This window comes from Pseudophryne corroboree, chromosome 5 (genome assembly GCF_028390025.1).
Source record: "Pseudophryne corroboree isolate aPseCor3 chromosome 5, aPseCor3.hap2, whole genome shotgun sequence".
NCBI classification, from domain to species: Eukaryota; Metazoa; Chordata; class Amphibia; order Anura; family Myobatrachidae; genus Pseudophryne; species Pseudophryne corroboree.
This window is the reverse complement of record NC_086448.1, coordinates 722,466,645-722,480,064: the sequence shown is the minus strand read 5'-3', so window position 1 is coordinate 722,480,064 and position 13,420 is coordinate 722,466,645. Positions and strand designations below refer to the sequence as shown.

Here is a 13,420-nt window from a genome sequence, read left to right as displayed (position 1 = left end):
GTGTGACCACCCTTTGCCTTCAAAACAGCATCAATTCTTTTAGGTACACTTGCACACAGTTTTTGAAAGAAACTCGGCAGGGAGGTTGTTCCAAACATATAGGACAGGCATTCCCAAACACTCAAGGCACACTAACTTTTAGTGATATCCATGCCTGAGCACAGGGGACTTATTTAGTACTTCAGCTATTTTGATTCAACCATCCGTGCTTAAGCCTGGATATCACTAAAACCCGCACTGTTAGTGTGCCTTGAGGACCGAGGTTGGGAATGCCTGATCTAGGAGAACTAACCACAGATCTTCTGTGGATGTAGGCTTGCTCAAATCCTTCTGTCTTTTCGTGTAATTCCAGAGAGACTCGATGATGTTGAGATCAGGGCTCTGTGTGGACAATAGTGATGTGCACCTGAAATTTTTCGGGTTTTGTGTTTTGGTTTTGGGTTCGGTTCCGTGGCCGTGTTTTGGGTTCGAACGCGTTTTGGCAAAACCTCACCGAATTTTTTTTGTCGGATTCGGGTGTGTTTTGGATCCGGGTGTTTTTTTCAAAAAACCCTAAAAAATAGCTTAAATCATAGAATTTGGGGGTCATTTTGATCCCATAGTATTATTAACCTCAATAACCATAATTTCCACTCATTTTCAGTCTATTCTGAACACCTCACACCTCACAATATTATTTTTAGTCCTAAAATTTGCACCGAGGTCGCTGGATGGCTAAGCTAAGCGACACAAGTGGCCGACACAAACACCTGGCCCATCTAGGAGTGGCACTGCAGTGTCAGGCAGGATGGCACTTAAAAAAATAGTCCCCAAACAGCACATGATGCAAAGAAAAAAAGAGCTGCACCAAAGTCGTTGTGTGACTAAGCTAAGCGACCCAAGTGGCCGACACAAACACCTGGCCCATCTAGGAGTGGCACTGCAGTGTCATGCAGGATGGCCCTTCCAAAAAATACTCCCCAAACAGCACATGACGCAAAGAAAAAAAGAGGCGCAATGAGGTAGCTGTGTGACGACTAAGCTAAGCGACCCTAGTGGCCGACACAAACACCTGGCCCATCTAGGAGTGGCACTGCAGTGTCAGACAGGATGGCACTTAAAAAAATAGTCCCCAAACAGCACATGATGCAAAGAAAAAAAGAGCTGCACCAAAGTCGTTGTGTGACTAAGCTAAGCGACCCAAGTGGCCGACACAAACACCTGGCCCATCTAGGAGTGGCACTGCAGTGTCACGCAGGATGGCCCTTCCAAAAAATACTCCCCAAACAGCACATGACGCAAAGAAAAAAAGAGGCGCAATGAGGTAGCTGTGTGACGACTAAGCTAAGCGACCCTAGTGGCCGATACAAACACCTGGCCCATCTAGGAGTGGCACTGCAGTGTCAGACAGGATGGCACTTAAAAAAATAGTCCCCAAACAGCACATGATGCAAAGAAAAAAAGAGCTGCACCAAAGTCGTTGTGTGACTAAGCTAAGCGACCCTAGTGGCCGACACAAACACCTGGCCCATCTAGGAGTGGCACTGCAGTGTCACGCAGGATGGCCCTTCCAAAAAATACTCCCCAAACAGCACATGACGCAAAGAAAAAAAGAGGCGCAAGCTCTTCCCGTCCAGTGTTGGGAAGGTCAGGCATCGCAACCGACACAATTGGACTCTCCTTTGGGATTTGGGATTTCGAAGAACGCACAGTTCTTTGCTGTGCTTTTGCCGCAAGTCTTTTCTTTTTTCTAGCGAGAGGATGAGTGCTTCCATCCTCATGTGAAGCTGAACCACTAGCCATGAACATAGGCCAGGGCCTCAGCCGTTCCTTGCCACTCCGTGTCGTAAATGGCATATTGGCAAGTTTACGCTTCTCCTCAGACGCTTTTAATTTTGATTTTTGGGTCATTTTTTTACTGATCTTTTGTGCTTTGGATTTTACATGCTCTGTACTATGACATTGGGCATCGGCCTTGGCAGACGACGTTGCTGGCATTTCATCGTCTCGGCCGTGACTAGTGGCAGCAGCTTCAGCACGAGGTGGAAGTGGATCTTGATCTTTCCCTATTTTTTTAACCTCCACATTTTTGTTCTCCATATTTTAATGCGCACAACTAAAAGCCACCACAGGTATACAATGCAGATGGATGGATAGTATTGTATTATATTACTTATGGAGGACGAGTGCACTGACGACACAGAGGTAGGTACAGCCGTGGCCTACCGTACTGCTTATATATATAATATACTGTATATAACGGACCAGGTGGACACTGTCAGCAGACTGCTAAACTAGTATGAAGAAAAAAAAAACCCACCACAGGTAGGTATACAATACAATGTAGATGGATGGATAGTAAGTATAGTATTATATTACTTATGGAGGACGAGTGCACTGACGACACAGAGGTAGGTACAGCCGTGGCCTACCGTACTGCTTATATATATAATATACTGTATATAACGGACCTGGTGGACACTGTCAGCAGACTGCTAAACTAGTATGAAGAAATAAAAAACCACCACAGGTAGGTATACAATAATGTAGATGGATGGATAGTAAGTATAGTATTATATTACTTATGGAGGACGAGTGCACTGATGACACAGAGGTAGGTACAGCCGTGGCCTACCGTACTGCTTATATATATATATAATATACTGTATATAACAGACCTGGTGGACACTGTCAGCAGACTGCTAAACTAGTATGAAGAAAAAAAACCCCACCACAGGTAGGTATACAATACAATGTAGATGGATGGATAGTAAGTATAGTATTATATTACTTATGGACGACGAGTGCACTGACGACACAGAGGTAGGTACAGCCGTGGCCTACCGTACTGCTTATATATATAATATACTGTATATAACGGACCTGGTGGACACTGTCAGCAGACTGCTAAACTAGTATGAAGGAAAAAAACACACCACAGGTAGGTATACAATACAATGTAGATGGATGGATAGTAAGTATAGTATTATATTACTTATGGAGGACGAGTGCACTGACGACACAGAGGTAGGTACAGCCGTGGCCTACCGTACTGCTTATATATATAATATACTGTATATAACGGACCTGGTGGACACTGTCAGCAGACTGCTAAACTAGTATGAAGGGAAAAAAACCCACCACAGGTAGGTATACAATAATGTAGATGGATGGATGGATAGTATAGTATTATATTACTTATGGAGGACGAGTGCACTGACGACACAGAGGTAGGTACAGCCGTGGCCTACCGTACTGCTTATATATATAATATACTGTATATAACGGACCTGGTGGACACTGTCAGCAGACTGCTAAACTAGTATGAAGGGAAAAAAACCCACCACAGGTAGGTATACAATAATGTAGATGGATGGATGGATAGTATAGTATTATATTACTTATGGAGGACGAGTGCACTGACGACACAGAGGTAGGTACAGCCGTGGCCTACCGTACTGCTTATATATATAATATACTGTATATAACGGACCTGGTGGACACTGTCAGCAGACTGCTAAACTAGTATGAAGAAGAAAAAAAAGCCACCACAGGAGTGTTTTTCAGGCAGACAAACGTATACTGGACTGGTGGTCACTGTCAGCAAAACTGTGCACTGTACTCCTGCTATAACTGCTCCCCAGTCCCCACAATTAGGCAGCGTGAGCAGTGCAGGAACAAAAGGTTTTGGATCCTGCACAGACCTAGATTCAAAATTACACAGTGAATATTCTGAAAACCAGAAATGGACAATACTATTTGGAAATTCCTGTCTGTCCGTGTGGTGGTGCGCCCGGAGTCATAAATAAGCAAAGGTATATGTACAAGAAGAAAAAGTATGACTCTTGTTTGGGCGCACTCTTATCGTATTATCATTAATGATGGTCAGTAAGAGATAGGTCTATAGTTTTAATGAAGTCGTCTTTAGTTAGTACCCTTCTCCACACATAAAAAACTCAAAACAAAATAAGTTCAACATAGCCATGATTATACAATGCGGGAAATATGTCTGGATGAAGAAACTTATTAGATTTCAAGGAGTATATGGAATGTTCAGATCTTATTTATGCCTGGATAAATGCATATAGGAAAAGTAGCTACATCTCAAGCTGCCTCCGTCTGCTGAAGATCTGTACAAACTTGGTTTGTATTAATGCGGCCCTGGTTGGGTTAAATACGCGAGTGGGAGAGCCCACACACTGTTAACAATTCTATTAATTTGCCACTATCATTGGTAGGTAAATAGTCACAATTGAAGATTAAAGGAGTAGTTGGATTAAGTATAAGTGGTGATACTGCTGTTGGCGTTTTTACTATAGGGAAGAAAAAAGTAGTAGGTAAGGTAGACCTATCTCTTACTGACCATCATTAATGATAATACGATAAGAGTGCACCCAAACAAGAGTCATACTTTTTCTTCTTGTACATATAGCGTGAGCAGTGCACTCAGCACAGATATATCATGCTGCAGTGCAGCACACTGAGCACAGATATGGTGGAGCGTTTTTTTTAAGGCAGAGAAAAAAAGGATTAAACTAACTCACTGGTGGTAAACCCTGCACTGTACTCCCTAACAGCTGCTCCCCGTCCCCAATCCTCCCCACATAACTAAGTCACTCAGTTTACTCTGTTCTTTTCTAATATAACGGAGAGGACGCCAGCCACGTCCTCTCCCTATCAATCTCAATGCACGTGTGAAAATGGCGGCGACGCGCAGCTCCTTATATAGAATCCGAATCTCGCGAGAATCCGACAGCGCGATGATGACGTTCGGGCGCGCTCGGGTTAACCGAGCAAGGCGGGAGGATCCGAGTCGCTCGGACCCGTGTAAAAAAAAGGTGAAGTTCGGGCGGGTCGGATCCCGAGGATCCGAACCCGCTCATCACTAGTGGACAATATCATCACTTCCAAGACTCATTCTTTTTTTACGTTAAAGATCGTTCTTAATGACATTGGCTGTATGTTTCGGGTCGTTGTCCTACTGCAGAATAAATATGGAGCCAATCAGAAGCCCTGATGGTATTGCATGATGGATAAGTACTTGCCTATATTTCTCAGCATTGAAGACACCATTAATCCTGACCTAATCCCCAACTACATTTACTCAAATGCAGTCCCAAACTTGCAAGGAACCTCCACTGTGCTTCACTGCTGCCAGCAGACACTCATTATTGTACCACTCTCCAGCCCTTCGGCGAATAAGCTTCCTTCTGTTACAGACAAATATTTAAAATTTTGACTCATCAGTCCAGGGCACCTGCTGCCATTTTCTGCACCCCATTTCCTATACTTTTGTGCATAGTTTAGTCTCTTGGCCTTGTTTCCATGTTGGAGGTATGGCTTTTTGCCCACAATTCTTCCATGAAAACCACTTCTGGCCTGACTTGTCCAAACAGTACATGGGTGTACCTGGGTCCCACTGGTTTCTGCCAGTTCTGAGCTGATGGCAATGCTGGACATCTTCTGATTTTAAGGGAAGTAAGCATGATGTGTCTTTCATCTGATGCACTAAGTTTCCTTGGCCGACCACTGCGTCTCCAGTCTTCTGTGTTGCCTGTTTATTTGTGCTTCTTCTGAAGAGCTTGAACAGCACATCTTGAAACCCCAGTCTGCTTTGAAATATTTGCCTGTGAGAGACCTTGCTGATGCAGAATAACCTTGTGTCTTGTTGCTGTGCTCAGTCTTCCCATAATGTATGACCTGTGACATGAAACTGTGTTCTACAACGTCACCTTTGTAGCAGAGTTTGGCTGTTCCTCATCCAGTTTTGAGGCTTCCTACACAGCTGTTTCTGTTTCAGTTGATGACTGTATTTGAAACTACATATGAAAATGATGATCATTATCAACCTGTTTGGTATGATTGGTTAATCATACACCTGACTATAATCCCACAAAATACCTGACTTTCTGCAAGTGTACCTAGAAGAATTAATGCTGTTTTGAAGGCAAAGGGTGGTCATATCAAATATTGATTTGATTTAGATTTCTCTACAGTTCATTCATTTTGCATTTTCTTAATTGATAAAAATAAGCTATTAATGCTTCTATTTTTGAAAGCATACTTACTTTGCAGCATTCCTAAAACTTTTGCGCAACATTGTAGAATAAATGTGACTGACGCACTAACCTTCCAGTGGGCCTGGCGGCTCTCTGTTGAGATCACTCTTGTACTTTATTCCACTTTCCTGTAAGTAACAAATAACATTAAGATATTTCCTGCTTTGCTCTCAAGGAGGTATTACCGAGGATATAGTTACCTGCAGCAGCTGCTGAAGTCTTTCTATGTCCCAGTCCCTCAAGTAATAGAAACAGTCACGAGTGTGATGAGCGTTTAATCCCTTCGCATGACATTCATCTGAGAAGTTACACCCCTGGGAAATCACAATGACAAGAACAGATAATTTGTTGAACTGACATATGGGGGTGTATTTACTAAGCTTCTTGGCAAGTTTGACCTCAAAATGTAAAGTGGCACTGATATTAAATGAATACTTGGTGTCAGTGGCGGCTCCAGAGGAGGGGCTGCAGGTCAGTTCAAATTTCAAATAAAGGAACCACACCAACTGCCACCAACTGCCATTTCAAACTGACTCACTGGCAGTTGGTGTGGCTCCTATATTTAAATTTTGAACTAAGCTGCAGCCTCACCTCCGGAGCCGCCCCTGCTTGGAGTGTACTGCCACTTATTATTAAGTATCACTGTCAATTTTGAGATCAGTCTCACCAAGAGCAAGCCGCCGCTTCGTTATTCTATACCTCATGGTATTTATAATTGGTTCATGTGCATGTCTATATAATATCAGTCACGTCATATACTACGGCCCTTATGTACACTAGTAGCCTGCGAGTTGCAGGAACTGGTGCATTTCTGATGATTTAGCCCATAGGTTTAAAGTGGCAGTAATTTAAAAGACAAACCCAGGTTGATTTTGCGCATATTATAAAAGGTGAAGTAAGAAGAAAGATAGGATATGTGCTTTACAGAGAATGTTTGCCCAGTCACATGGGATCTAGACTATAGGGCAACAGTTATTAGGTCGACAGTCATTAGGCCAACCCCATATGGTTGACATGTACAAAATGTCGACCATATGAAAGGTCAACTCTAAAAAAGGATCAACAGGTTCATATGGTTGACACACATATGGTCGACACATGTTTTGGTATTTTTTTATGTCTTTGGACTTGTTCCTTCCTTCACTATCCATGTCACAAATCATAACCTTTACCAACCTCGTGAGCCTGCGAGGGGACGCGTTTGTAGAAATGGTGGTCCCAGATGACAAAACTGTCCAAACTAATCGCAAAAATGCAAAAAAAAAGTGCGTTGACCATTGTCATATTGACCTTTTCACCCTGTTGACCTTTTGTACCTGTTGACCTTGTGTCTGTCGACCATATGGGGTTGACCGAATGACTGTGGACCTAATAAATGTAGATGTCCTATACCACACACATCTGCCCCCGCCTCAGTGGAGCTTGCAGTCGCTGTTCCCGACCACCTGTACATGTACACACACATACTAGGGTTCCTTTTTGTTGGGAGTCAGTCAACTTTACTGTATAATTTTGGATTGTGGTATTACTGGAACAAACCCAAGCAAGCACATAACACAACTCCTCACAATTAGGCCTACAGTGGGAATTAAACCCAAGACCTCAGTGCTGTGAGCCAGTAACACTATCCATTAGCTCCAACTGTATTGCCCACACTAAGCCATGCTGGCCAATGTAACTGGTTTGTATGTATATAGCCTCTCTGGAAATGTTGGAAACACATTGGGGCTAATTCAGAGTTGGCCGTTATTCCGTTACACAGCGCAGTTTGCCTGTTTCCGCAATGTAATTTTGGATGCATTGGGAGGCGGCCTGTCACATGCTGGGCGGTCTTGCCCTGTGCTGGCCCGCCCCCAGCGTATGAGGAGATGGACACAGATCTGGCTGGGCAACACTAGTGGAGTTCTAAGCTACCATTATGCTGATGAAGCGGCCATGTTGGGTGATTGCTACAGTTGGACTGTTACAGTATCTGCTTGCTGGTATGCCTACTTTAGAGTTATGGTTAAAAAAAAAAACATTTTTAGAAATACTGCTGGAACCGTTATTTCTCTGATATGTGCAGTAATCGCAGCCTACCTGGACAACATTTTGATATTAAATTATTACAGCATACAAGGCTCTCACAGCAGGGCAAGTCAGGGACATTACCAGCACAGGACCTAACAAGCATAACCCATTTCATCATCTATTATCCTGCTCAATGCTTCCTATGGAGTCAACAGCAAACTCTCTCCTGGCCTTCTACCTGAACCTCACCTGGCTCTGATACCAACCGATTTTCTGATGAAGCTTTTCCCAGATACCCTTGTTGAATCTCAATTATCTCCACAAACATGTCTGTAACTAGCCTGATGAACCTTCCGTTACCACCATCCTCAAATGCTTCCTGGTACTCTGGTTCTGACACATTCCTCACTCCTACCACAATACACTTTGCCTCTGCCCTAAAATCTCTCTGGGTCGGCTTAAGCAGAATGTATAAATTTAACTTCCAAACTGGTTCTGCTGGATAACTTGGGTGTTACATTTGTCATAGTATTATACCGGAAATCCTCCAGCATAATGGGGGTAAAATGCAGCATGTCTGCTGTCTGTAGTAACACTTGTAGTCAGGGGTGGTCAGTTTGCCGGCTGTCGGGATCCCGGCGCACAGTATACCGGCGCTGGAATACCGACAGCCGGCATACCGGAATTTTTCTCCCTCTTGGGGGTCCACGACCCCCCTGGAGGGAGAATAAATAGCATGGAGCGCGTTGCGTGGCACCGTGCCCGCAGCGTGGTGACCGCAGTGAGCCCACAAGGGGCTCATTTGCGTTTGCCACACTGTCGGTATGCTGGCGGTCGGGATCCCGGCGCCGCCGGCATACAATACTACACCCGTAGTCAGTGCTTGCCTATTCTTATTTATCTGAACCAGTTGCTATTAATCAGTTCTTTAAATAAGGGGCTAAATGTAATATGGAGTGAGTTCTAAAAATTTGCAAGTTTAGTGCTAAACTCACACTTTTTTAGAACACGTAAATATAATATGATGCGCATTGTTACCTCATAAAGACTTACTTTTAAAAAAAATGCTTCAAATAGGCGGGTCTGACTGAAGCATGCACAAATCAGTGCATGCTTCAGTGTGTATAACACAAGACACACACACTGTGACAGTATAACTTTAATACATTCATGCACTCACAGTCACCTACTGTATAATCACCTTATTGCTGGTGAATTCAGTCCTCGTCTCCATAGTGGGACTATAGGTACCAGTGAGCCAGAAGGCTGTACGGATCTCGCTAAACTGTGCATGCTTCAGTCAAACTAGCACCATGTAATGAAACTGTCATTACTAGGTAAAAGTTTACCCACAAATAAACACAAATGGACAAGCATTTGTAATAGCCTCAAGCTCTCCAACTCGCAGGCTATCACATAATGTGAGTTACAGAACAAGCTTGCATCATACTCGCAGCAAGATAATGTGAGTTTGTTCTCGCAACTTAACTTGCATCCTATTACATTCCTTCCAAGATCTGTTTTGGTTTCAGTAGTAGTGGTAGAACTTGTTGGATGATACAGCAAAGAGAATAAAACACTACACTTACAGATCCCTGGTGAAACGGTTGTCCGCAGCCACCACAGAATTCATACTGACACTGCGTGCACTTGAAGTGTAGACATCCACCTTTCCACAAGTCAAATCGAAATGTACAAGATGGGCAATCTAGACAATCATACCAAAAAAAAAAATATATATATATATATATATATATATATATATATATATATATAAATAACATTAATGATATCATTACCAGTTTTTGGTGTTAGTGCATTCTGCGGTGTGGCGTAGCTGTGTTAGTGCATTCTGGTGTATGGTGTAACGGTGCTAGTGCTTTCTGCTGTGTAGCATAGCAGTGTTAGTGCATTCTGGTGTGTGGTATAGCGGTGTTAGTGCATTCTATTGTGTGGTATAGCGGTGTTAGTGCATTCTATTGTGTGGTATAGCTGTGTTAGTGCATTCTATTGTGTGGTATAGCGGTGTTAGCGCATTCTATTGTGTGGTATAGCGGTGTTAGTGCATTCTATTGTGTGGTATAGCGGTGTTAGTACATTCTATTGTGTGGTATAGCGGTGTTAGTACATTTTATTGTGTAGCATAGCAGTGTTAGTGCATTCTGCTGTGTAGCATAGAAGTGTTAGTGCATTCTGCTGTGTAGCATAGCAGTGTTAGTGCATTCTGCTGTGTGGTATAGTGGTGTTAGTGCATTCTGGTGTGTGACATAGCGGTGTTAGTGCATTCTACTATGTGGTGTATCGGTGTTAGTGCATTCTGGTGTGTGGTATAGCGGTGTTAGTGCATTCTGCTGTGTGGTATAGCGGTGTTAGTGCATTCTGCTGTGTGGTATAGCGGTGTTAGTGCATTCTGCTGTGTGGTATAGCGGTGTTAGTGCATTCTGGTGTATGGTGTAACGGTGCTAGTGCATTCTGCTGTGTAGCATAGCGATGTTAGTGCATTCTGGTGTGTGGTATAGCGGTGTTAGTGCATTCTATTGTGTGGTATAGCGGTGTTAGTGCATTCTATTGTGTGGTATAGCGGTGTTAGTGCATTCTATTGTGTGGTATAGCGGTGTTAGCGCATTCTATTGTGTGGTATAGCGGTGTTAGTGCATTCTATTGTGTGGTATAGCGGTGTTAGTGCATTCTATTGTGTGGTATAGTGGTGTTAGTACATTTTATTGTGTAGCATAGCAGTGTTAGTGCATTCTGCTGTGTAGCATAGAAGTGTTAGTGCATTCTGCTGTGTAGCTTAGCAGTGTTAGTGCATTCTGCTGTGTGGTATAGTGGTGTTAGTGCATTCTGGTGTGTGGCACAGCGGTGTTAGTGCATTCAACTGTGTGGTGCATCAGTGTTAGTGCATTCTACTGTGTTGTATCAGTGTTAGTGCATTCTGCTGTGTGGTATAGCGGTGTTAGTGCATTCTGCGGTGTGGCGTAGCGGTGTTAGTGCATTCTTGTGTATGGTGTAACGGTGCTAGTGCATTCTGCTGTGTAGCATAGCGGTGTTAGTGCATTCTGGTGTGTGGTATAGCGGTGAAAGTGCATTCTATTGTGTGGTATAGCGGTGTTAGTGCATTCTATTGTGTGGTATAGCGGTGTTGGCGCATTCTATTGTGTGGTAAAGCGGTGTTAGTGCATTCTATTGTGTGGTATAGCAGTGTTAGTACATTCGAATGTGTGGTATAGCGGTGTTAGTACATTTTATTGTGTAGCATAGCAGTGTTAGTGCATTCTGCTGTGTAGCATAGAAGTGTTAGTGCATTCTGCTGTGTAGCTTAGCAGTGTTAGTGCATTCTGCTGTGTGGTATAGTGGTGTTAGTGCATTCTACTGTGTGGCATAGCGGTGTTAGTGCATTCTACTGTGTGGTGCATCGGTGTTAGTGCATTCTACTGTGTGGTGTATCGGTGTTAGTGCATTCTGGTGTGTGGTATAGCGGTGTTAGTGCATTCTGCTGTGTGGTATAGCAGTGTTAGTGCATTCTGCTGTGTGGTATAGCAGTGTTAGTGCATTCTACTGTGTGGCATAGCGGTGTTAGTGCATTCTACTGTGTGGCATAGCGGTGTTAGTGCATTCTACTGTGTGGTGCATCGGTGTTAGTGCATTCTACTGTGTGGTGTATCGGTGTTAGTGCATTCTGGTGTGTGGTATAGCGGTGTTAGTGCATTCTGCTGTGTGGTATAGCAGTGTTAGTGCATTCTGCTGTGTGGTATAGCAGTGTTAGTGCATTCTGGTGTGTGGTATAGCTGTGTTAGTGCATTCTGGTGTGTGGTATAGCGGTGTTAGTGCATTCTGCTGTGTGGTATAGTGGTGTTCGTGCATTCTGCTGTGTGGTATAGCTGTGTTAGGACAGACAATATTTATGGCTTAATTCAGCCGGTGAAACGTTGATAATTTCACAGCTGCATAAATAGTTTTGAAAATTTTGCTCCTGTCTGCTCTGAAATGATTGCTAATGTAACATATTTTACTATTAGCATTGTGGCGGAAATTCCATCCTTAGCATTAAGCTTGTACATTTGCTTCTGCTGTACTTTGTTAAAAATACTGTGTTTGGGGCTAATTAGGAGTTGGGAGCAAATCAAAAACTTGCAAGTATTTTGCACTGTGAGGGGTGCAAATACACTTATTATTTTTTTGCATGCAGGGTAATGGATATATTTCCATGTAGTCCACAAATGCTGGACAGCTTTATTGTTACACTGCAATTTAGATTAGAGTTTGGACACGCCCCTCCCAATTCTATGTCTCTGCACATTTTACATTTGACCCCACTCGAAATCAGCACCCCCAGTACATACATGCCAATATCCCGGCTGCTCTCTCCCGGAGAGAGCAGCCAGGTCGGCTCAGCAAGGGAGCGGGGCAGGGCTGTGACGTGAATAGTCGGTGGGGCCGGGGTGGAGCGGGGGTTATCATGGCACATCATTTAAGCCACGGCCCCTGCACTGTAATGCCGCAATTACCGGCATTATACAGCAGGGGGCGTTGCTATGATGACACGATTCAGCAAGAATCACGTCATCGACTGCCCGGACCGCCCACTTTACTCACTAAGTGGGCGGCCGGGCAGGGGGGGGACCTAAAAACCGTGAGACTTGCCTGCTCTTCCGGGGGGCCAGGAGAGTCACCCAATTGTCAGGAGCCTCCTGCACATTCCGGGAGAGTAGGCAAGTATGCCCAGTAACATCTGCTACCTCCAGTGAGCAAGTTGCAGTTCATATGGACTGGCTACACTGGCAGTGTCTGCTAATCACACAGAACAGGAAGTCCCATGGGGATGATTTCTCTCCCTGGCACTGCTATTCCAGAATGCAGTTAACAGAGAGAGTGTTTCCAGTGGGAAGCCACTCCCCTGTCTTGCCCTAAGCCTTACCCAGCTCCTAAGGAGCTACAGCTGACGCAGTTCCTTGAAGCCAGGCTTGTGTGCATGCACTGGTGTTTGTATGCACGTACCAGTCCACTGTGCCTGCCACATCCACTGAGCAGGCGCAATGGAGCTGGTAAGTAGCAAGACAAAGGCTATTCGCCACTGCAGTCCGTGACTAGAAAGCAGCTCAACGGTCTTCAAGAAGGTCCTCTACATCTGCTTGTCACTGCATGTAAACTCAACTGCTAGGCCATCACCACTTTCAGCTGACATTACAAAAGTTAAAAGTTTTTTAAAGTAGAATTTCCAAAGTAGAATGTTTCACAGAAGTTATGTCTAATCAGTAAAATATATCACAACGGTTTTGAAAAAAAGGCGTATCGGTAAACAAAGCTATTTCATTAAATAAATTACAATGCCATAAGAATAGTTTTAAGAACAAAGGGGGAAGGAAGAGAAG

General features: G+C 43.8%; 1 protein-coding gene across 1 annotated transcript in view; it reads right to left on the bottom strand.

Moving 5' to 3' along the window:
- Nucleotides 1-13,420, bottom strand: part of LOC134928353 (E3 ubiquitin-protein ligase RNF31-like) — a 146,764-nt gene that overhangs the window by 69,666 nt on the left and 63,678 nt on the right. Inside the window, exons 10-12 of the mRNA XM_063923998.1 lie at nucleotides 9,638-9,756; nucleotides 6,239-6,352; nucleotides 6,109-6,166 (exon numbers count right to left, since the gene is read on the bottom strand). Coding sequence (XP_063780068.1) covers nucleotides 6,109-6,166; nucleotides 6,239-6,352; nucleotides 9,638-9,756 — 291 coding nt within the window. The remainder of the gene's footprint in view (nucleotides 1-6,108; nucleotides 6,167-6,238; nucleotides 6,353-9,637; nucleotides 9,757-13,420) is intronic.